General features: G+C 41.9%; 1 protein-coding gene across 1 annotated transcript in view; it reads left to right on the forward strand.

The window, feature by feature from the left end:
- Nucleotides 1-24561, forward strand: part of UST (uronyl 2-sulfotransferase) — a 330777-nt gene that overhangs the window by 255554 nt on the left and 50662 nt on the right. The window contains exons 6-7 of the mRNA XM_004044809.5: nt 17513-17610; nt 19702-19859. Of these exons, the coding sequence (XP_004044857.3) occupies nt 17513-17610; nt 19702-19859 (256 nt within the window). The remainder of the gene's footprint in view (nt 1-17512; nt 17611-19701; nt 19860-24561) is intronic.

A 24561-nucleotide genomic window follows, 5' to 3' on the forward strand; every position in this document is an offset into this window, starting at 1 on the left:
AAAGATTACAATTAGGCAACTTTAAAAAGAGGTGAGTGGTGTTTAATGGATAAAGTTGCTAAAATTCATCTCAGATTTGGAGGAATATAAGAAAACCAAATTACTTCATGCTTTATTAGAAAAAATTTAATCAAGTTTGAATGTTAAAAAAAATTTAATGACTTTTCCATTTACTTATCTTTCTCATCATCTATTTACAAATGAATTTTTAAAATTCTGTGCCCTTCCTCAGACTCTCTCAGTAATGAAAGTATCTTAAGCTCCTTTGTTATTTTTATTTTCTTAAATTGTAAGAGTCATCCATGTGTTTGAAAAAAAAATCTTACAATGTTAAAAAAAAATGTAAGGGTAAAATGTAATCCTTAGATTCTAAAGCAGTAGAGGACAGGGAAGGGATATTATTAAAAACTCTATGAAACCAACAGAAGACATGAAAAGAAAAAAGATGCAGGAAAAAAAGAATAGCAAATTTTAAAAAACGCAATGTAAGGTGCAGAAATAAATCTAAGTATTTTAATCTCACTAAAAGTTAATGATTAAATTAATTTATTAAAAATAGAAAGGTTCATTTACTAAAAGTAGAGGCTGAAAATAATGAGACTGGTGAGAGTTACCAGTTAAAAACTAAATAAATTTAGTGTAGGAATAATAACATGATACATTTTTATTTTTACTTTTTATTTATTTATTTATTTATTTTTTGAGATGGTGTCTCACTCTGTCACCCAGGCTGGAGTGCAGTGGTGCAATCTCAGCTTACTGCAACCTCCGCCTCCCGGGTTCAAGCAATTCTCCTGTCTCAGCCTCCCGAGTATCTGGGACTACAGGCACAGACCACCACGCCCAGCTAATTTTTGTATTTTTACTAGACATGGGGTTTCACCATATTAGTCAGGCTGGTCTCGAACTCCTGACCTCAGGTAATCCACCTGCCTCAGCATCCCAAAGTGCTGGGATTACAGGCGTGAGCCACTGCGCCTGGCCATATGACACATTTTAATATAAGGCAAAAGCATTAATTTTAAAAAATCATAAAAATAATGAGAACTACCAAGAAGATATTCTATATAAGTATTAGCATAGTTACATATTATAAACTACAAATAAAGGAAAATCAATCCAATTATTCATTGGCCGCTTAAAGCCAGAGTGCTTACTGTGATGCCTTATGTACAGTAGATGCCTTAATTCATAGTGTAATTAAAGAATCTTGGCATTCATTGGTTGGAGATTCCAGCTTGAATTGTTTAAACACAATGAGCGAATCATTTTGAACTACCCTAAATTAAGAATCTCTGAAATAAAATTGCAGTAGACCATATCGTGGCATGATAGAACTATGGCCTATGGAACTATGCCTTTATAGAAGGCCTTTAAACTGTATTAGAATAGTATGGTTGAAAACTTAAAGTTAGAATCCCAAGTGAAGTTTACCTTGCGCTTCATTTCTAATCAATGGCATTAAAGATAATAATAGCTCTCTCCCACCCCTTTTTCCTCAGTATTCAACTAACCACTGGATTCAGTCCTTATAATTTATGATTATGGAAAATTTATGCCCAAAAATTTTTGCCAAAATATTTTAACATCATTTTGATGTCCAATTTGGTAAAAAAAAAAAAAAAAATTAAGGCACCTAGTAGTTTTATAAATAATTCCCAATGGGGCTAACCTCTGCTGAAAGACATTCTTTGTGCTAAGGTTTCTGACATCATAGACAGAAGGAAAATGATTGTTAGCCAAAAACACTATAATGGTGAGAATTAGTGACTGATAATGTATTCCACTTTTACCTTTGAAAATGTTTGTACAAAACTGGGTTGGGCCCAGTGGTTTTGCACTAAAGTCTGTAGACTTTTATTCCCCTAATAAAATGACCACATAACCTGGCAAAATTCTGCGTATTTGGCAGCTCTTCCTGCCCCGGAGCCTGGAAGAGCATTGAATCTGCAGGTGTGGCTTTTAGAAGGTTCAGAGAGTGGAATTAGGGAAGCCAGCCCAGCCCCCCACCTGTGTGCCTTCCTGAGGGCCAGGCTGGTGTCCCCAGCATTTAATAGACTTGCAGGGCCTCTATTCATTCCCAATAGATAATGACAACCAAAATAATCAAGGAATTGACACGCTTTGCTGGAAATGCCTGATAATGACATTATAGACCGAACTACAGCAACTTAAATTTCTTTCTAGTAAATGATGCCATGTGTTTTAAAAGATATTTTTGGCACTTAGAAAATAGATCATAGTATTTAATGCTATTGAATATAGTATTTAATGTATTTAATATAATATTGAATATAGTATTTAATGCTATTGTACACACAAAAAACCTACTCTTCCGCTTGTTAACATGGATGTGGTAGCTCCCTCTTTTCTTTGAAGGTAAAGTGGGCAGAGGAATAGAATTGTCAACAGCCGGACTGCAGAAGGGAGAGGAAGAAGAAAAAGGTTTTCTCACATTTTTGTGTTTTCCACAAGGTGCTCTTTAATCTTGGGAGCCAGCAGTCATGACCCAGTTATTGAGATCAGACTTCCTGGACCTGCTTATATAGAGAAGTGGGGAGCAGTGTAAGAGCCGGATGTCCACACTGAGGCAGACAGAACACAGAGTGGCAGTGGGCAAGTTGAAGCAGCAATGACATGATGAAGGGCCCATGGTGCCCCAGGAAGGGGCCCCAAATCCAGGAGTAGGTAACATAAAAGTTCACTCTAATAACCGGACCTGGTGACTGGCTTGATATTCACAAGCAAGACTCTATTCCATTGGAGGTAGTACCTAGTGAAAGCAAATCAGACCACACTCTTATAGAATCTAGATGAACCAGGAGTACTGAGCAAGCTTCTAAGACAGAGGCTCAGATACAGGCAGCAAAACTTGGCTTCAGTTAAGAAATGGAGAACCAGGTGGGCCCGAATCTCAGAAACAAGGAAGAAGTACAATGGGCAGAACTAGGGCACAGGAATAGGGTCATGCTAGCTGATCACGTGCCTTTTGTGTGTGTGAGAGAGACAGAGCGTCACTCTGTTGCCCAGGCCGGAATGCAGTGGTGCGATCACAGCTCACTGCAGCCTTGACCTCCAGGGTCAAGTGATCCTCCCATTTCAACCTCCTGAGTAGCTGGGACTACAGTAGGCATGAACCACTATACCTCCAGCTGATTTTTTTTTTTAACTTTTTTGTAGAGGCAGCTTTTTGTTGCCCAGGCTGGTGATCAGATGTCTTGAGCCTCAGCATGCTGGCCTAGAGCAATGATTCTCAGATCCAGAACCTTTGTATCAAATGAAGCCTTACAGAGAACCCAATATGTAAACCCAGGCGAAGCAGAGCTCTTCTGGCTTGGGTAGGGCAGGAGGTCTTGGAGCCCTGCCCATCCAGCACCTCCCCAGCAGACCCTCTGTGTATGTTGACGTTTCCTTTTACTGGGAACTCCTTACATCCCTCTCTTCTGGGTCAGGATTAGCCATAGAATTGGAGAGGGTTGAGCGGCCCTGGCTGTAGAGGAAAGAAGACTCCAGAAGCTGGAGAAGAATTCAGGATCTGACAGGAAGTTCAAGGTGACCTCTGGGAGCCTTCTGAGAAGAAAAAGGGCATGCAACCTCAGCAGTGTCTCTCTGCCTCTCACCAAATTGACAGTGGGCCCGAACTTTGCTCATTTAATGAGATAGAATTAGTAAAGTCTCCAGTGTACTTTTCATTCCTTCCACAAGCTTTTACTGAATAAAATGATTGGTTCTCAATACAGGTTAGTCCCTTCCTTCTTCTCTCCCTCCCTCTCTCCACCACCATTAGACCTCATTTCTTAAAGGACTGATTTCCACTAAAATGCAAGTATTTCTTGGAAGCACATTGAGCTTGATAACTCATTTATTTATTCTTCTGTGTGCATTAATTTATGAACTCATTTCCACCAGACGCCTAGCTGAGAGCCATGTTTGATGGATGGGAATCAGAGAAGAAAGCCAGAGAGAGCCCCAGATGACTGAGGGATGAAAGGCCCTCAAGAGACTGGGGAAAGGCAGTAATGACAAGGTCCACACTAACACAGTCACACCCAGGACAGCGGCAGATTTGAAGAGGGAGCAGTGCAGACCTGAGGGTGGCTGAAGAGGGTTGCCTCAAGGAGGGTCCCCACTGTGGCCAAAGAGGTCCTTGTAACTAACTGAAAACAATTGGACAGGACCACCACCTGCAGTCCACTCACAGTGGGCGTTTCTTGCACTCATCCTATACCATAATATTTTATAAATTTTATTTTAAGTTCCAGGATACCTGTGCAGGAGGTGCAGTTTTGTTACATAGGGAAACATGTGCCATGGTGGTTTGCTGCACCCATCAACCCATCACCTAGGTATTAAGCCCAACATGCATTAGCTTGTTGCTAATTATCTTGATGCTCTCCCTCCGCCAACCCCACTGACACGCCCCAGTATGTGTTCCCCTCCCTATGTCCATGTGTTCTCATTGTTTAGCTCCCACTTATAAGTGAGAACATGTAGTGTTTGGTTTTCTGTTCCTGTGTTAATTTGTTAGTTTGCTGTTAGGATAGTGGCTTCCAGCTTTATCCATGTCCCTGCAAAGGACATGATCTTGTTCCTTTTTATGGCTGTATAGTATTCCATGGTATATATGTACCTATTTTCTTTATCCAGTCTATCACCGATGGGCATTTGGGCTGATTCTATGTCCTTGCTATTATGAATAGTGCTGCAGTGAACATTTGCATGCATATATCTTTATAGTAAAATGATTTATCTTCCTATAAAAAAATGCATATATTTATAGTAAAATGGGATTGCTGGGTCAAATGGTATTTCTGGTTGTAGATCTTTGAGGAATCACCACACTGTCTTCCACAATGGTTGAACTAATTTACATTCTCACCAACAGTGTAAAATGTTCCTATTTCTCCACAGCCTCGCCAGCAACTGTTGTTTCTTGACTTTTTAATAATCACCATTCTGACTAGTGTGAGATGGTATATCATTGTGGTTTTGATTTCTATGCCATAAATGTTGAACTGATCTTCCATTTTGCATTTTTCCCACTTTCCATAACCACAAAGTCAACATCGTCTCTGTCTTGGTATGTTATGCTCATTTATTATCTTCTGTCTGTAGTTGACAGGTTTTTCTGAATGATTTTAGGAACTTCAAGTTCCAGTAGAGAGAATGAATGAATGACTTCTCTTAACTGGACTTCTATCACAAAATCATGGCTAACTTCATGCATTCAACAACTGTTTTTTAAACATTCCAAAAAGTGATGAAGACGTCATTCCAGGCAAACTTTTTTTTTTTTTTTTTGAGATGGAGTCTCACTCTGTTGCCCAGGCTGGAGTGCAGTGGTGTGGTCTTGGCTCACTGCAACCTCCGCCTCCCAGGTTCAAGCGATTCTTCTGCCTCAGCCTCCTGAGTAGCTGGGATTACAGGTGCACGCCACCACACCCGACCAATATTTTTTTTTTTTTTTTTTTTTTGAGATGGAGTCTCACTCTTTTGCCCAGGCTGGAGTGCAGTGGTGCAATCTCGGCTCACTGCAAGCTCTGCCTCCCGGGTTCACACCATTCTCCTGCCTCAGCCTCCTGAGTAGCTGGGACTACAGGCGCCTGCCACCACACCCAGCTAATTTTTTGTATTTTTTTTTTTTTTTTAGTAGAGACGGGGTTTCACCATGGTCTCAATCTCCTGACCTCGTGATCCGCCCGTCTCGGCCTCCCAAAGTGCTGGGATTACAGGCGTGAGCCACCACTCCTGGCCTTTTTTTTGTATTTTTAGTAGAGATGGGGTTTCACCATGTTGGCCAGACTAGTCTTGAACTCCTGACCTCAGGTGATCCACCTGCCTCGGCCTCCCAAAATGCTGGGATTACAGGCGTGAGCCACCACGCCTGACCTCCAGGCAAACATTTAAGACAGGGGTTTTTTTTTTGGCTGTAAGAAAGAGATGCCAATCTGTCCCTACTCCTAAGGAGCAAAGGAGCCTGAAAAACCAAGAGGCCAGTTGCTTCCTCTTGCTGTCTTACATTTTTGTATTTCATTTTTCTTTCTAAGGTGCAGTGAGAGCCCAGATCTATTTGTTTAGTCTGTTTCTTCCCATGTTGCTCATACTCACAAATTTCTATTTAAACTTGCCTCCTGGCTTCTTTAAGAGATAAACTGTTGCTGCAGTAAGGTTAGGGTAAGGAAATTACCTTACTTAACAGCTGGTAAGTCACCAGCTGTTGCTGCTGGTTATGGTGCCTTGCTGTGCAGTCCGTGAGCTAACTTATTTAGTGAGAGATTTTCCTGCCAATTTGCTATAGCCTTGAGGGAGAAAAACTGAAATCTCCTACAGAGGCAGGAATTTATGTTGCAAAAAATAAGGCATTTTTAATATTTATAGATTTTAACATGTGAAAATGTTGCATTAATGTTTGAGTCAAAAGATAAGATTCCATTTTGAAGTTACAGGGATTTGCAATCAGTATTTCTAAGGTCTTAGATGTTTGCCATTAAGTTTTCCTTTGCATTGATTTTATTTCAGTTTCTCCATCTGTACATGATTCATGGTGTATGTGCTTGAGGTGGGTGGAACTCGCCCTTGTTGGACAATTTTCAGCATAAGAAGGCAAGTGGGCAGCACTTAATTCTCTCCTAACCCTTAAGATGATAATAAGGACATGTTAAAGAGTCAGACACGCAACAGTGAGCGGAAAAACAAGGTTGAAACCCTTGTACCTGGGAGAAGGCATACAATGTTGGTAACTGATAAAGTTGGGCCAGGAAGCCACAGTCTAGAGTGCATTTGGAGGAGAAAATACAGCTGAATAAGACTCCAGGCTTATTTGGAAATGCCAGGGACGATGGATAAAGCAAGAGGCTGACAGCAGAAGGATGGACTGGAGATGTCTATATGGAAGAGAAGCCCTTTATTTCATCCCTACCTGGGAAAGCCCAGCACCCAGCAGCCGTCTATTGGGTGAAAAATTGATTCATTCCCAAAGTATTTGAATGTTTCCTGAGAAAAGACCTCCCAACCTGGCCATTAAATAATCACCAGCAGGATGGTGCAGCCCACTGGTTGATAAACGCTACCAGTGTCAGCACAGCTCTCCATCAGTTTTTCCTGACTCATCATTAAATACGAATGGACAAGAAAACATCCATAGCTATTTGAAGAAAGACTGCACCTTAAAAGACAGGGGCTAAAATAAGCAAATGGAAACAATAATCCTAAGGGAGACAAATTTCAGGAAAAAGAATAAAGCTTTAAGAGGGAGCTTTACTTAGTTTCCTCAGAGAGATTGGAGAAAATGTTGCATCCATAGATAGAGCAGGATGCTATAAGAAGAAAATCAGCATGCATCAAGAAAGAACGCTTAGACATTAAAATATGATTGTCATGATCAAAAATTCAGTGGAAGGACATGGCAGATCAAAAAATCTCTTAGAAGAGCAAAAAGACAGAGTAAGAAAAGATGAAAGAGTAACGATTATAAAAGATCATTCAAGTTTCAAAAGCCAATTGGAAAACTAGAATTAAAGAGTGCAGAAAACGAAGGAGAGAAGATTATTTAAACACATACACACACACAGAGAAACCAATATCTTAAGCCTGAAAGACGTGAGGCCCCAGATTAAAAGGGCCTGCTAAGTGTTCAGCACAATGCTAGGTCTACCATGTGAGATTTCAGAAAATCAGGGTTAGAGAGAGAAATGTTAAAGAGCACACAATCTTCTCTAATGTTAAAACACACACACACACACACACACACACACACAGACACACATCACCTGCAAGTTATTGAGAACGTTATTAGCAACAAATTCCTTGTAAGCTAGAAAACAGCAAAGCAAAAAGTTACTTGAGGAATTACTTCAGCAAAACGAGGGAGTAAAACAAGCAAGTCAGACATAGAATCCAGCTAAATGGGATTCTTAACCTCTGAGGGACACAACTGAGAGGCAGAGAGGCATAGAACAAGAGACAGTTGCTTTCATTATACCTTTTTTCTTTTTTTTTTTTTGACATATACATATTACTTTGACAAACATTTTTGAATGTTTTTCAATAGCACATATACATCAAATAAGATTTTAAGACCAAAATAGAAAAAGAGGAAAATCCTTTATTCTACCATCTTAGATCCAATCATTTAAATTTTTTTAGATTTATTTTCTTCCCATCTATCTTTAAAATATAAGTTTTTAAAAAAAAATTAGGCTTGCAGTCATATTATATATATAATTTTATCCTGACTTTCTCAGATAAGCATTTTTCCTATAGTTACATATTCTTTGTAAACATTTTAAATGACTGCAGTTATTTACAATGACATGTACTACAATTTCCCTAATCTCTATAACTGAATTGGAATGTAACTATGATAAATATTTTGTTATAGAAATAGAAGCAACCAGTTTGTCTATTAGCCAGTTTGACTCCATCAGGATGTGTTATTTTTATTTGGTTAGGCTCCACGTGTTTTCCAGACTCTCTGTGAAACCATTGTAGTTGTGGGCTCCACATCTCTGAAAAGCATCAAAACCCCTTGAACCTCAAAGACCGCGGTTCCTTGTTTGAGTGACACTGTGTTAACCCGAAGAAGTGCAGGGATATTTCTGGGGGAGAGGCACTACAGCTTCCACAGGGTCCTGCCCACAGGCATCTCAAATGCTTAGTAAACTTTGCTGTAGTTCATTGAAAAGAGCCTACCAAAAATCTAATGAAAACTGAGCTGGATACTAGATTGGTCTTCATCTTATAATGGAACATTTCAGCATAAAACTGTGAGTATTTCGGCCGGGTCCAGTGGCTCATGCCTGTAGTCCCAGCACTTTGGGAGGCTGAGGCAGGCAGATCACGAGGTCAGGAGTTCAAGACCAGCCTGACCAACATGGTGAAAACCTATCTCTACTAAAAATACAAAAATTAGCCGGGCGTGGTGGCACGTGCCTGTAATCCCAACTACTCAGGAGGCTGAGGCAGGAGAATCGCTTAACCTGGGAGGCAGAGGTTGCAGTGAGCCGAGATCGCGCCACTGCACTGCAGCCTGGGAGACAGAGCAAGACTCCGTCTCAACCAAAAAAAAAAAACAAAAAAAACAAAAAACTGTGACTATTTATTTGTCTTTAGTTCAATGCAATAGAAACTGGAAACTCACACTCTTGGAATCCAAATGAATGACTTCAAAAAATGTTTGGTCTCTTGTGTCCGTAAGTGTTTCAGTTTCAGAATTTAAGAGCTCCATTGGACTAGTGCTCCCAATGAGTAAGGATATTCGCTAAAATAAATGTAGATATGCCGCCATAAAAATGAATGAGATCCTGTCATTTGCAACGACGTGGAGGTCATGTTGAATGGAACTGGAGGTCATTATGTTAAATGAAATAAGTCAGGTACAGAAAGACAAATTTTGCAAGTTCTCATTTATTTGTGGGAGCTAAAAATTAAGATAATTGAACTCGTGGAGATAGAGTAGAAGATTGGTTGCCAGAGACGAAAGGGTGATGGCGGTGGCGGGGAGAAGTGGGGAGGGTTAAGGGGTACAAAAACATAGTTGGACAGAATTAATAAGACGTAGTATTTGCTAGCACAACAGTGTGACTCTGGTCAAAAATAATTTAATTGTCCATTTTAAAATAATTAAAAGTATATAATTGGATTGTTTGTAACACAAAGAATAAATGTTTGAGGTGATAGATACCCCCCAAAAAAGCATGTATGCTGACAATTCCAAAGACATTTCTATTTTGGGGGGAGGCCAAGGAGGGTGGATCCCCTGAGGTCAGGAGTTCGAGACCAGCCTGGCTAACATGGCAAAATGCTGTCTCTACTAAAAATACAAAAACTAGCCAGGTGTGGGTGGCATGTGCCTGTAGTTCCAGCTACTCAGGAGGCTGAGGCAGGAGAATAGCTTGAACCTGGGAGGCAGAGGTTACAGCGAGCCGAGATCGTGCCACTGCACTCCAGCCTGGGCGACAGAGCGAGACTTCATCTCAAAAAACAAACAAACAAAAAGGCATTTCCATTTTTATTTTCCCAATAATTTTAAAGCCAGTTTGTTTATCAAGGATTTACTTAACTCATATGAAAAATAAATGAAATAATTAAAGTAAAGGTAGCATTATGTCTCACTTATCCAGAAATTCTTTATCTGCCATCCTGCCATCAGACACATAGCCATAAACTCAGAAGTAGTGTAAAGGACCACAAAGCCACTACGGTAGATGCCACAGATATTAAATATCCAACATCGCAAGCTGTGCTTACAACAGGGAGAGCAACGTGCTTCTCTGCCTGATGCTGGTGCTTCCTGGATGGCTGTATTGAGAATTCCGAAGGACACTTCCCATCTCAACTAGAGCGTGTCATCAGTGATTCACGCTAGACATGAGCATGGAGTGGGAGAATGATGGTATCTGGCCATCTGCCACTTTCAAATCCATTAAGCCTCACTAAAAAGTCTTGTTTGACTCTTCTGGTTCTGGCTCAGATTTTTTTACAAGGTTGGAAAAAAGCCTTTTACAAGGAAGAGTGTATGAGGCAATAAAAGTTAACTTAGACCACATCCATTCCGTTTAACCCATTAAACTTGTACTCTGATTACCGTGGTCCACTTATGGGTCAAGGATTTGGGTACTGCCTCAGTGGTGAATGACAGTCATTTTTCTCTCTCCCACTTCTAACACAGCCAGCGTAAGAAACCGTCCTTTTCCATAATATCCATATTTTTAGCGTGTGAAGACTGGCTCCAAAAATCAATTTTAAATCCACATTGAAAAAGAGCTTTTTATATCATCGTGTTACATTGCGTCATGTGCAGAGTAAGATGAGCTATAAGAAGTCCAAAGTTCCACAGTGGTATATTTTGCATAATACCGTTTGTGTTTCCATTAAATTGTATTGTTGTTTTGACTGACATAGATAGCACATTACATGTTTCCATATTTTTCTTCCTCTCTGTTTTCTCTGTGAGTTAGCCAGAGTCACTATTAAAAAAAAAAAAAAAACTATCAGAATCACCAGGAATGGTGTTTTTGAATATAAGATTAAGTAAAAAGGAATGAAATGCTGAAGGTATAATAAAGATGGCATAATCTTAACAGGTGAGTGGCAGGTAAAGTAACTGGTATAAATGATTTCTAATCTTAGCAAAGGGTCTATGAGGCAAGTATTATTGTCCTCATTTTACCAGATGAAGAAGTTGAGCTTTTGAGAAGTGAACATTTGCCAAAGACTCCACAACTCACAAGAGGTACAGCCAAGATTTGAACTGAGGTTTGTCTGATACCAACCTTGGTGGTTTTCTCTCTCTGCCATTCATGAAAGGTGAAAAAGTTTAAATGATAAATGCAGAGTAAAAGCCTTGTATTAACTCGTAAGTTTTGGTATCTAAGAAATTACAGCTTTTTCTAGATCTTGAGATTATAAAACTATTCTTAAAAGTTGGTTATTGTCAGGCGCAGTGGCTCACGCCTGTAATCCCAGCACTTTGGGAGGTCAAGGCAGGTGGATCACCTGAGGTCAGGAGTTCGAGTTTGCCGCTACTAAAAATACAAAAAATTAGCCGGGCATGGTGGTGGCTGCCTGTAATCCCAACTACTCGGGAGGCTGAGGCAGAAAAATCACTTGAACCCAGGAGGCAGAGGCTGCAGTGAGCCAAAATCGCATCACTGCACTCCAGCCTGGGCAACAAGAGCGAAACTCTGTCTCAAAAAAAAAAGAGAAAAAAAGAGTGGGTGCCAGGAACGTCCATCTGCAGTTTCATCGACTGAGATTATGTAGCTGAGAGAAACTGAGGCTCAGAGATGGCACGATTTAGCTGAGGACACCCAGCTAATTAATCTTGGAGCTAATGAATCTTGGAGCTGAGACCAGCACCCAAATCTCCTTTTCCTCATTCAGGGAACTTTGCATATGGCCTCTTAAGGATTCTGCTATTGAAAGCAGCCAGAAATCCTGTCTTTGAAAGCCATGGGCCATATGGACAAAACTGATCCATGTTTCAAGCATGGAGCTGTGTAAAAACACCAATAAGTCTTTTCTCAGTTCAGTGGCTTTCAGACAAGGTGCTGTCTTATAAAAGGATAAGTAAAATAGGAATCGTCTCTAAGTTCACCTTTTGTGATAAAATTAACTCCACCTGGGAATTTCTTCCTTCCACCCTTTCTAAAATTAAAACTAGAAATCCAAGAGAGGAAGCAGTTGTCTAGTTCTTGATGTACAGAGAAATAAAAGAGCAGTTTTATGTCTCAGGCAGAAGCAGACGAGAGGCCTGTGGGCCTGGCAGTGCAGAGTGAGGAAAAGGAGGCAGGGCTGTGAAAATTCGCTGACAGGGAGGGAGTAGGAGGTGTCCAGGCCTCCAGCTCAGTGTCTCATCTCTAGAGCAAGCCCTCATGTGGGTGAAGCAAGTGCCGATACACAGAGGAGCCCCTGCAAGGTGGGTGGGAAGGTTATTTCAGGATGCCAGGAGCACTCAGGCCAGCTTGGAAGTCCTTTCATGGGCACCATGAGGAAGTCTGTCCACTTCTAAAAGAATCCTGGCCACTCCCAATGTTGGGAGCAGATCTAGCCTGAGAACTAGAACTAGGTTAGAGTGCCAGGTCCCAGCTGATGGATGAGGTTCCAGACAGACCCCGCTCCTGGAGACATTTGGGTTCCAGCCAACAGGGAAGAGAGTATGCGATGTGGCACCTGAGCCCTGTCCCAGGGACCCCATCTGCCAGATGTGGCTGGCAGTGAATGGCCAGCATGGAAGGAAGCCCATGGTCATATCTGTCTCCTTTTCCTAGACCCAAGTGAGCGCTAGCCCAGGTGGACTGGAGTATGTTAACTCTCCCCGCCAGAAACCTGGGCCTGCTATTGAGACTAAGTGAGGAGAGAGGTGGCAAGGGAGAGGAAGAGCAAAGGCATGAGATGAATTACCTAATACACAGACAGCTCATGAAGAGTGACCATCCTCTCAGAGTCACCAGAGTTTCTTTCAAATGCAGATTCCTGGCCCTGCATATCAAATGCCCTGGAAGTCTGGCCAGGGAAATCACAGTTTGTATCAGGTGCCCCATTGTTATCCCTGTTGCATTGTCAATAGGAGTCCTCCAAGGAGAGCAAGGAAGTGCAGACTGGGGCACCTCTGGAGGCTGCACACAGGGAGGAGAGGTGGAAGGAAGAGCTGCTGGCTGAGAAGCTGCTGTCATCATCCTGTGGGGGTGAAAAGGGGGTGTGGGAGTAAGGGTGAGAGAGGCCTCAGGAAGGACTCTCTGGAACTGGAGGCAGTGACTGGAGTTTCCTCTGAGACCAGCCGGCCCTTTAGACTCAAAAGATGAGAGTCACCCATCACCATCCATCTGGTGGAAACATTACAGGAGCAAGTGGATAAAAGATGATTTTGCTGTAAGATCAGAATGGAAAAAGACGAACCCACAAAGAAAATCTAGAGGGAGGAAAGCATATGGTTTTTAAAATAGTACAGTTTAGAATACATTGCAACACAAATGGATTAATTTTTGTACAGTGTTGGCAATGAAAAGGATTCTCCTAGTTATCTGGAATGCTTACTCAGAGAGATGATCTCATTTCCCTAATAATGCAAAATCTTGAGCAGCTTGGGGTCTTATGTGAAGACCCAATGATAAAAAGGGCTAGACTTGGCAGGGAAGGGCACTGCAGGGGTGCCCATGGTGTGTGCCAAGACTCAGGAACCAGAGGAGCAAGTCGTAGATCAGGTGCTGGCAAGCAGGCTGGCTTGGCTAAAGTCATCAGTGCAGTGACAATCTTAAACAAAAGTTTGAAATCCATATTAAACGGTTTTTTTTTTCTTTTTTAAAAAAGCAATCTTACCCTAGAAGCACTACATGGAAGGAAAAAATGAAGTTGCATAATCATTTAGAAAACATATGTGCTGAGAGAACTTTAGTATTAAAAGGTGATTGTAAAACAATGCAGGATAATAAATCTTAGACCAAAGATAAATCATGAACACCAGGGCAACCAAATGGTCCTAGGAGACTGAAAGGCATCCGTCAGAACAGGCCACTGTAAGTGCAGCTCATTGGTCTCATTTAGTTTCCCAGGAGGCTGAAGTGTTGCTCACTGAAGGTCTCGGTTCTGCTAAGAGTGGACTGGGTAGGAGGTGACAGGAGCAGTCTCCTGCAGGCCCCTGGTCCTCAGGCTGCCAGGTAGCAGCATCCCCATTTATTGTGGTTGTGGCCAAGCAGTTGGCAGCTCCATGCCTGGGGCTTCTCAGCTCATTTCTGCTTCCTCTGGATCTTCCGGTCCAGTCATCTTTATTTATATCCTCCTATAGCATCACCATAGATGGGTTGTGATGAATGCCGTTCATCAACCTAATGGGCTCAAATGGAACTCTTTGAAATCCCCCAGGATGCGTCTTGGTCTAAGAAAAGAATTGTTAACTGCACTTTTAAAACTAGGAATTTATGTCTTCCTATAAATTGACCTCGTGAGGTTATTTGTGGATTCCAATAGGGAAGTGGCCTAAGTCTTAGGCCCCAGCGCCTCCTCCGCCCTCCCCTCACCAGCCAGCTGATGCCCTCTGTCTACTCCTGCGAGCCTGGGGTTGCTGAGGACAAAACCCTGGCAGGGTCAGCAAATGGAAGAGGTGTCTGCTTCCTTTCTTGCTCTGGAGCTGTGTGCCTTGTCTCTCTCCTTCTGCCATTTATTCACTCACTCATTCAGTATCTATTGCACTCCTGCTTTGTCCAGGCAGGGTGCTGAGCACTGGAGATGCAGTGAACAGTCTGTGCTCTGAGGGACCTACAACCTAAACAAATAAGCACACAAGTACTTGCTCAAGGGCAGCTCTGGAGAAGCAGCAGGTGCCATGAGAGCCTCTGTAGGAGGCTCTGGTGGTCTCTGATGCCCTGCTCCTCCTGTTAATGCAGGACTCTGGGGGGCTGACTGCGTATGTGACAGTTCTTTGGATGTTCCCCATCGCTTTACTCCGTCCTTCTTTGTGAAATCTCGACCTCAGCAGATGAACACTGTCCTGGCCAGAATCACCCTAGGCTCTGCTTCTCACCCAGCTCCTGGCCCCCTCCCTGTTGCCACTGCTGCAGAGGGAGGCCACCAGGGTTACTGGGTCCCTCGGACTAAAGGCTCAGGTTCCAAGGGGAGGCCAACTACCAGAGGACACCCTCAAATGTGAGCAGGGCAGGGGGCTCAGAGCATCCTCAAGGCAAAGTACAGGCACCCGCCCACACAAGCTTTGGTTTGTTTCACAGTGTGTAAATCTCTGTACAGTTTTCTCACAATAAATATAAGATGCAGCCGGGCACGGTGGCTCACGCCTGTAATCCCAGCTCTTTGGGAGGCCAAGGCGGGCGGATCACGAGGTCAGGAGATGGAGACCATCGTGGCTAACACGGTGAAACCCCATCTCTACTAAAAATACAAAAAATTAGCCGGGCGTGGTGGCGGGCACCTGTAGTCCCAGCTACTCGGGAGGCTGAGGCAGGAGAATGGCGTGAACCCGGGAGGTGGAGCTTCCAGTGAGCCGAGATCACGCCACTGCAGTCCAGCCTGGGGGACAGCAACACTCCATCTCAAAAAAAAAAAAAAAAAGTAAGATGCATACATTGTAATAAAAGCTAACACTTAAAAAAAGGAATAAGGAAAAATTCAGTATATTCTCATCTTACTTTATGCCAACCACCAGAAAAAATTGCTTTCAATTGTGTGTTGTGTCTCCTTCCAGATCCTTTTGTGTTTATGTAAATATGTTGATTTTTATATTGTCCTACATGTTTATATTGTCCTGTAGTCTACTTTCATTCACTTGAAAATTTATCCAAGACTTTTCAGGATAGCACACACAGATCCTTCTCATTCTTTCCAGGTATCCAGTATTTCAGTGTGTGAATGTACCATAATTTCTCTTAAAACCAATCCCCCGTTCGTGAACATGTAAGTTCTGCCATATTTTGTTGTAATAAATAAACTCATTGCAGCAATGAATATCCATATATATACATATATATACATATATATACACATATATACATATATACACATATATACATATACACATATATACATATATATACACATATATACATATATACACATATATACACATATACATATATACGTATATATACATATATACGTATATATACATATATACATATATACGTATATATACATATATACGTGTATATATACGTATATACGTATACGTATATATATACATATATATATACACACACACACACATCTGTCAGTGTCAAACTCTTCTTAGAAAGGTATTTCAGGTCTAGTGTCTTGCATTTTAAGGGTTTTCATACACAATGAGATGCTCTTAATCACCCTCACCACATGGCTGGACGGACATATGCACCCCCCTATTCGCTTCTCATATGTTCCTCCCTGGAAACTGCACCTCCGCCTCTCATGGTAAACTCAAGTGCTTGAGTACTCTCAATTGTGTTTTTTGCAGATTCTGTTTATTTCCGTTGAATTTGTTATTGTAATTGTGTAATTTACTTAATTGGTATATAAACTGAAGAAGTATGAGGGGATTATTGTTTTTAAGAAAAAGCATAAGTTATATTTCTCTCATTCCCAATTTGAACTAAAAAAATTGTTACTAGCTAAACACCCACACCTAAACACCTACACCTACACATGTATATCAGATACAGTAGCTTCTACCGACTCATAAATTTCATCAACCATATTTGGGAGTTGTGTCCAGTCTTAATCTGCCTTGCCAGTATAGTCTCTGGAAAAACATCCTACAGTTGTTTGGTTTATTTGTAGATTGAGTTATCTTTTCTCCTTAGAAATACCTGAGAATGAGGCATGTCTTATTTAGAATGTCTAATATAATCTACCTTGATAAAAGTTGGTTTTGAGCCCTTCTGCTTACCCCCACCAAGCCATTTCAAGCTCTGGTAATGCCCTCAGAAACACCATGTCCAACCTCATATAAGAGAAATGGAAAACCTGGAAGTCACAACTGTTGCCTTTGAAAGTGAGAAGGTGTCTGTATATAAACATCCCACTACTTTTTAAGCTAATATAATGTTAGAAGTGATTTTAGAGCTGCTCTAAAATTTGCAAACTCTTATGAGACTATTGTAGGTACTTAGTTGTTGGATGCATGGATACACAGAGAAGCCCTAAATTCATACAACAAGCATTTATTAATTGCCAACTGTATGCCTACTAATTGGCTGGCAACTGGTGGCGCCACCACGAAGCACAGTGGGTACCACTGTTCTCCCAAGGCCTGTGACCAAACTTAAGACTCGGAGCCACCAGGAAGTGCAGAGATGCAGTTTACTCAACAGAGCATGCACTCTCTAAAATGGCCCAGCCCTGTGTGTGCCTGGCCAGTGGAGCAGGATGTTGGGAGGCAAAAAAGAAGTTTTCTCATGAAATCTATGAATTCTCTTCATCTTCTCAAGGCGTGCCTGTGTAATTCAATCATGAATTTTACTTAAACTGTGTGGCATTTGATAGAGCCTTGCAGAGACTACAAGACATCTGACAGCTGTATTTTCTCTTCTAGGATATCAATGAGTGTATTCTTGAAAACTATCCCGAGTGCTCCAACCCCAGGTTATTTTACATCATTCCGTACTTTTGTGGACAGCATCCCAGATGCAGGTAAGGGCTAAAGCAGGCTCATGGCATGCACGTACGCACAACAAGGGCAAGAACCCCACCAGCCTGGTACTTGGCGGGAATCTTTTGTATCCCTAGTCTCTCAACCTTCTGGAATTCAGTTCCTGTTTACTATTAATCTTTCAAGATAATATTTGAGACTCCAAATGTCCTATAAATAATGAAATTTAAAAATCAGGGTCTGTAGAGGCCTCAGGAGACCACCATATAAAGCTTTGTAACTGGAACCAAACCCTTGTTTATACCTAAAACATACTTGTCACTACTCATCCCATGTTGTTTGTCTTTCTCTTTGGATAAAATGACAAAATGTCACATAAAATGTGATCGTGAAGACCAGGAGCGAACACCTAGCCTGCTCCTGTACAGTGACTGACTTAACCAACAACCTGCCCTCGTGGCATGTGTCACTGGGTCTGAGACACTGGAAGCCCACACCCCAATCCCATAGTGGATATACTTAGTAGGCAGAGAAGAAAGTGTTTTATAATGATCACCTGTCAACCTTACTTGAAGGCACAACCTTCTTTAGAGAGTGACTTTACTCAGATAGTCAGGACCCCCAGGGTGTGATCTGCCCAAGTCCTGCATCAGCACCCCTGTATACTTGTTAAGAACCCCCACCCAATCATAGTCTTGTGTGTAGCAGCCTCCCCAGATGCTTCTGGTGTAGCTATAGTTGAAATCTACTGTGCTAGACAAATGTCATAGCCTGGAGAAGAAATGGCAGCAACAATGAAGCATTATATTTGCTTGGTAGGAAATCAACCCCTGCTATCAGAAGTGACATTATTCCCCAAAGGAAACATTAACTAGAGGGTCCTTGTGTTTCTGAAAAGGCCAAAGGAGAACTGCTACTTCTACACCGGCAACGCATTCATTGTACTTTTGTGCTTATGCTATGATTTCTGCTTCGTTTTTAGGCATATTGTTGTTATTCCTGTCTTGTTTCATTTGCCATAACAAAAGAGTTTGCTTATAGTCCAAATTACAGAACTAGGAGTGTTAGTTTTTGACTTCACCGTAAGCCCCCTGAGTCCAGGTGGCCTCTCCCCTGCCCCCGACCCTTGCCTCAATAACAAATGCCTCCTGGTTAACATTTAGTGCTTCAGGTATTGGGAAGATGTGGGGCTGGATGACTCACTTGCTGATCACAGTGAATATCTTTATAACAGGAAACATGATTTGAACTCCCTCAAGTATTTTTTAAATCGTGTAGTATTTTTCAGATTTTTAAATTTTCTAATCTTGGAGAGGTGACTCATGACACCACACCTTGATACACACACAATGATTTTTATAACTCTTTCATCATATCACCTTGCACAGTCTTTACAACAATGCTTTGAACTAGGTAAGGGTGATTATTACCGTTTTTCAAAAGAGAACCCTGGCTTGCCCAATTCCCCCAAATGATAAATGACAGCCAAGCCTGGAGCCCCACTCCTGGGCTTTTCTCACTCGCCTTCGTGTCAGTTCAGAGAGCTGGTCTACAAATCAGCTCTCTGATTTGTACAAATTAGGCTGTTTTCCTTCTGCAATCTAGACAAACAAAATAAAACAAAACAAAAATCCAAAGATTCCTCTTTAACTCTTCCAAAGAATAAGATGATTAATAGGCATGACCTGACACCTCTTTTGAGTTCTACATAAATACTATGTCGGTAAGTTTCATATTTCAAAACTCCTAAATTCATTTAATTGGTTCAGTTTGGTCCTCCTATTAAAAAACCATTCTACTCACCCCTTGATTAGTATTTGTTAGAACCTAACTGCTTGTGCCTGCATTCATTCGTCCACAATACTTAGGCAGGGCCTCTGAATTCAAGGCCCTGGGCTTGGCATGAAGCATGGATGAAAGTGACAGAGAAGGAATGGTGAGCAGGGCAGGACACCAGTTGGAAGGACTGGGAAGGCCCTGGATGGAGCTACATCTGGGCTGGTCCTTGAGGGAAACAGGATTTGGACTTATGCAAGTGAAGGTGGGAGGTAGAGGGGGTAAACTCTCAGCATCTTGTTGCTGCATTTCAAATATGAATGTCTGATTTTAAATAAATTTTTATATCCATAAAGGGAGCCTGGTGAATGGGCCCTTGAGAGAGCAAAGCTGAACGTGAATGAAAACTTCCTGCTCGTGGGGATTCTTGAAGAGTTGGAAGATGTGCTGCTGTTACTGGAAAGATTTTTACCTCATTACTTCAAGGGCGTGCTCAGTATCTACAAAGACCCAGGTAACTTCATTTGTAAGCAAGCTCTTCTCCATGAGAGGTCTGTGTCCAGGGCTACTCACCTTGAAAAGGCCTCAGGAAATAAAGGAGTGAAATGATCTCTTCTGATGACAAAGGGAAGTTAGTTCCCCGGGCTTGCAAAGGAAAGTTAGAACCAGGAGCTGCAGATGCCAATATCTTGAGCTTCATGTTCAGACATAAAAGCACCATGTTCCAAAGGCTTAATGGCTCCATTTCTCCCTGTGGAAACTGAAATTGGCAACATTCTCCATCAGCCTTGTCTTGAGCATGTTGCTGGAAACTGAAATTGGCAACATTTTCCATCAGCCTTGTCTTGAGCATGTTGTTGGGGTGGGTACAAATGAATCCGTATGTGTGCACCTGGACTCCATTGATGGAAACATGCGTGAGTACGAAAGAGCCATCCTTGTGATGAATTCTCTCTGGCCCAGCTTCCATTTGATAAAAGCACTCTAGTGTATCAAATCCTGACAGTGGAATAGATAGAGCAGCAAATTGAAAATACAATTATGATTTTATCCTAACAAACCAAGTGGTCCCCAAATAGCAGCAAGAAATAGAATGTGGCAAAGCAATTACAAGGGCTGCCTGTGGTATCATCGTAAGTATAATTACTTTCAGAAATCCATCATTTCTCCTTAATCTACTGCTGTGACAACAAGCCTTGAATACACATTCAGTGATCTGTTTATTGTTCTGTTTTGTTGTCCTGAGATGGAAGAAGGCATTCTGCCCTGTAGAAATAAGCAGCAGATAGGCCTGGTGCGGTGGCTCATGCCTATAATCCCAGCATTTTGGGAGGCCGAGGCAGGTGGATCACCTGACGTCAGGAGTTCGAGACCAGCCTGGCCAACACGGAGAAACCCTGTCTCTACTAAAAATACAACAATTAGCCAGGTGTGTTGGTGGGAGCCTGTAATTCCAGCTACTCGGGAGGCTGAGGCAGGAGAATCGCTGGAACCTGGGAGGTAGAGGTTGCAGTGAGCCAAGATCGCGCCATTGCACTCCAGCCTAGGCGACAAGAGCGAAACTTCATCTCAAAAAAAAGAAAGAAAGAAAGAAGGAAGCAGCAGATGAAAGCTCCTCAAATGCAGTCTGCTGCCTCACATTCCACAGGGTTCCCGAACCCCACCTGCATCACTGGTAGGTCCCAAGGCCCAGGGAAACTGGTCTTTGCCCAGAGAGCCCTGGATCCCATTGCACAAGGTCAAGGTGGCCCTACCACCATCAGGGACTTGCTAAAGGAAGGTGGATAGTTGGTGGAGGCTGCCTTAGCCTCCCAGCTCTCATTAGAGTTCAAATCCCATTTACCTGAGTGGGGTTGTGAAACTAGGATTTCCTTTGTCTTTTCAACAACGAGCCATTTAAAGAGTTTATAGAATTTTAATGTAAAGAGTTTGATGTGACTGATTTTTATTTCTAGAAGACAACATAAACTCCGTTCTTTGTGCAAGGAGAGGTCTTATCCTAAATTAGACTCCTTTGAAGAAAAAGGTTTATGTTAATCATTTTCTCCTTTTGGCTTTATCTTGTTGTATGGTGCGTGTGTGTGTGTGTGTGTGGTGTTGTGTGGTGTGTGGTGTGTGTGTGTCTAATGCACAGTCTGAGATAAAGGGCAAACTAAATCCTGGTGACACATAAGATGAACAGTCTCCATAAAAGATATTATGGCTTCCAACTTTGTTACTGTCTGCTCAGTCATTTGCTCTGAGAGAGATCAGCTGCTATGGATGAAGAGAGGTTCACATAGTGAGGAACTGAGACCTCAGACCAAGAGCCACGTGTGTGAGCCATCTTGGGAGCAGCTACTATGACCCCAGTCAAGCCTTCAGATAACTGCAGCCCCAACCAACATGTTAATGGCTGTCTCATGAGAGATCCCAAGCCAGGACCACCCAACTAAGCTACCCCTGAATTTCTGACCCTCAGAGCCAGTGTACGAAATAAATGTATGTGTTTTTATTTTATTATTATTGTTTATTTTAATGAGCACTCTCTTGTCCCAGCATTTGGGAGGAGGAGCCAACGTGAGAGTCCTCTTCCAGTTACATCACCATCCATCCTGAGGTCTGGAACACACACCATTCACAGGATGCAAAACCCAGCACAGGGGTTGTGGACCTGAGAACCTAGATGAGGGTATTTTCATCTTCATGCTTTTGAATACAGATAAACCACCTATAAAAAGCTTATCCCAGAGGACTCACCTTGTGGCTCTTGTCGTGGTGTATCATATTGACTTCCTATTTTCTCCATATAAATATGTGTCTTCTCAGAAATTATGGGCCTTTATTCCGTGATCTGAAAGTTCATTAATTCAAGGAGAAAAGATTTCTGAAAACCAAGTTACTATTAACTCTTTTGCCTTCAGCCATGATCTTTCCACCTATACGTTAAAGATTATTTTTCCCTCAGAGTTTGGCATAGTAAATATCTCAAAGAGAATAAAGGACATCTGGTTTTCCTGTGTAGTGGGATGAAAGGTTTCCATAAGCCAGGCCACTTGGCCAGTCCACGCGGTCCAGCTGGACTAGCGGTTAAAACAGTGAAACGCTTCTATACGGCCTTCAGGGTGCACCTGCCAGCCTGGCTGCCCGTCCTTATTGCCCCCGCCTTTTCCAACAGTGACGTAACGGAAGGACTAATTCATGGCACAAGAGGGATCTTCAGGACCCCGGGCCAGTGTCACACTCAGCGACTGTTCTGAGTTCAGTTCTTGAGTGGAGCTGGTTGTCAAATACTTTAAATATCACCCTAGCATAACTCTCTCAGCTGCCACACATTATATGCCCAATAAAATGAACCTTTGAGTTGTTGCTTCAGTAACTTCTACTGTGTTTTGTGTTCTCTTGGGCATCTTCTTGTGATATGTTTCTACGGTAACATTGAAGACCAAGCTAGTCCACAGTTCCTCTATCCCAACAAGTTTCCGTGTCCCCTGAGGCAGAGGACAAGAGATCAACACACACTCCTGGCCAGCTTCTCAATATATTTTAGCCTCAGGGAAGACTGAGCACCCATATTGTTTTCTCATCACCACAACTGAGTTGGTGTCAAGTAGGTTAAAGAAAGAATAGCTGCAAGTTTCTAGTTGCTTCACCATCTCATCTTTGTATTTTTAGTCTAAGTTCATGTCTTAGGGCATACTAAAATCATTACTCTTTCCCTTTATTGAAGAATTTGATAACTGAGTAGATTAGAGAACAGAGAGAATAAAAGCTAAAATCTAAGGTACTGATTTAAGGGATCTAGTGACCCTTAACTCATTGTAGATTAACTAACCATCTGAAGAGCTGAATTAAGATGCAAAAACACCACTGGCCATTTTTCTCTGGTGTTTGTCCTGTTATTGAAAAACAAAAGCAAAAAAAAATAGGAGTTTGCTGACTTCTGGTAATTCGTCTCTAGCAATACTAAAAGTATGTATACCAGTCTCATTACAGAAGAAAAAACACTAATAGCAATGACTCTTTGGAGAGCTAGTAAAAATCATAATGTCTGTTAGTCATATGGGTTGTCACTTATTTTAGATTGAAATGATATTCGTTGATTCTTTCAAATCAATACTACTTGTCCCAATAACTCACCATTTAGACAGGCTAATAACCTTTCTCAATAACAGCGTAACTGTCTTTTCTTCTGTTCCTTTCTTGTAGAAATATATGCTGACATCAAGTAAATTTGTCTCCTACCAAAAATATTGGAGAAACTTAGCCTTTAGAACTTTTTTTAAACAGTCATTTTATGTTAATATTTGCATTTTATGGAGACAGAATAGAGTATCTCAGAAGCTTAGGATAGTAAGTACTTGAGATGAAATAAAAATTAGAGTTTTAGCAAGATGGATAACCAAGAGAATATGCTTGGTATTTCTTCCAGCCGGTGCGCAGCTGCTGATATTAGGACAAGTACTGTGGAGTGGGCATTCAGAAAACACTGCTCAATCCTGACCATGAGTTTGAATTAGGGAGCACCAAGGCCCCAGCAGGCTTTACTCGGTAGGAGCAACCTCACTGGTTGAACATATACATAATTATTACATATGATCACATATGTCATCTTATACATAATTATTTTTTATTGATTAATCTCTATTATGTTTATTACTTATCACCTTTTAAAAATGAGAAACTGAGGCTGGGTATAGTGACTCGCACCTGTAATCCTACCATTTTGGGAAGCCAAGGCAGACAGATCACTTGAGGCTAGGAGTTTGAGACTAGCCTGAGCAACATAGCAAAAGCTCGTCTCTACTGAAAATACAAAAAAAAAAAGGCCAGGTGTGGTGGCTCACACCTGTAATCCCAGCACTTTGGGAGGCCAAGGCGGGCGGATCACGAGGTCAGGAGTTCAAGACCAGCCTGGCCAACATAGTGAAACCCCATCTCTACTAAAAATACAAAAATCAACTGGGCATGGTGGCAGGTGCCTGTAATCCCGGCTACTCTGGAGGCTGAGACAGGAGAATTGCTTGAACCTGGGAGGCGGAGGTTGCAGTGAGCGGAGATTGCACCACTGCACTCCAGCCTAGGTGACAGTGTGAGACTCCATCTAAAAAAAAAAAAAAAACAAAAAAAAAAAAACCAGGCTTGATGGCATGTGCCTGTGGTCCCAGCTACTGGGCAGGCTGAAGTGGGAGGATCACCTGAGCCTTGGGGAGGTTGAGGCTGCAGTGAGCTATGAT

The sequence above is a fragment of the Gorilla gorilla genome, chromosome 5 (assembly GCF_029281585.2).
Source record: "Gorilla gorilla gorilla isolate KB3781 chromosome 5, NHGRI_mGorGor1-v2.1_pri, whole genome shotgun sequence".
In the NCBI taxonomy this organism is placed as follows: domain Eukaryota; kingdom Metazoa; phylum Chordata; class Mammalia; order Primates; family Hominidae; genus Gorilla; species Gorilla gorilla.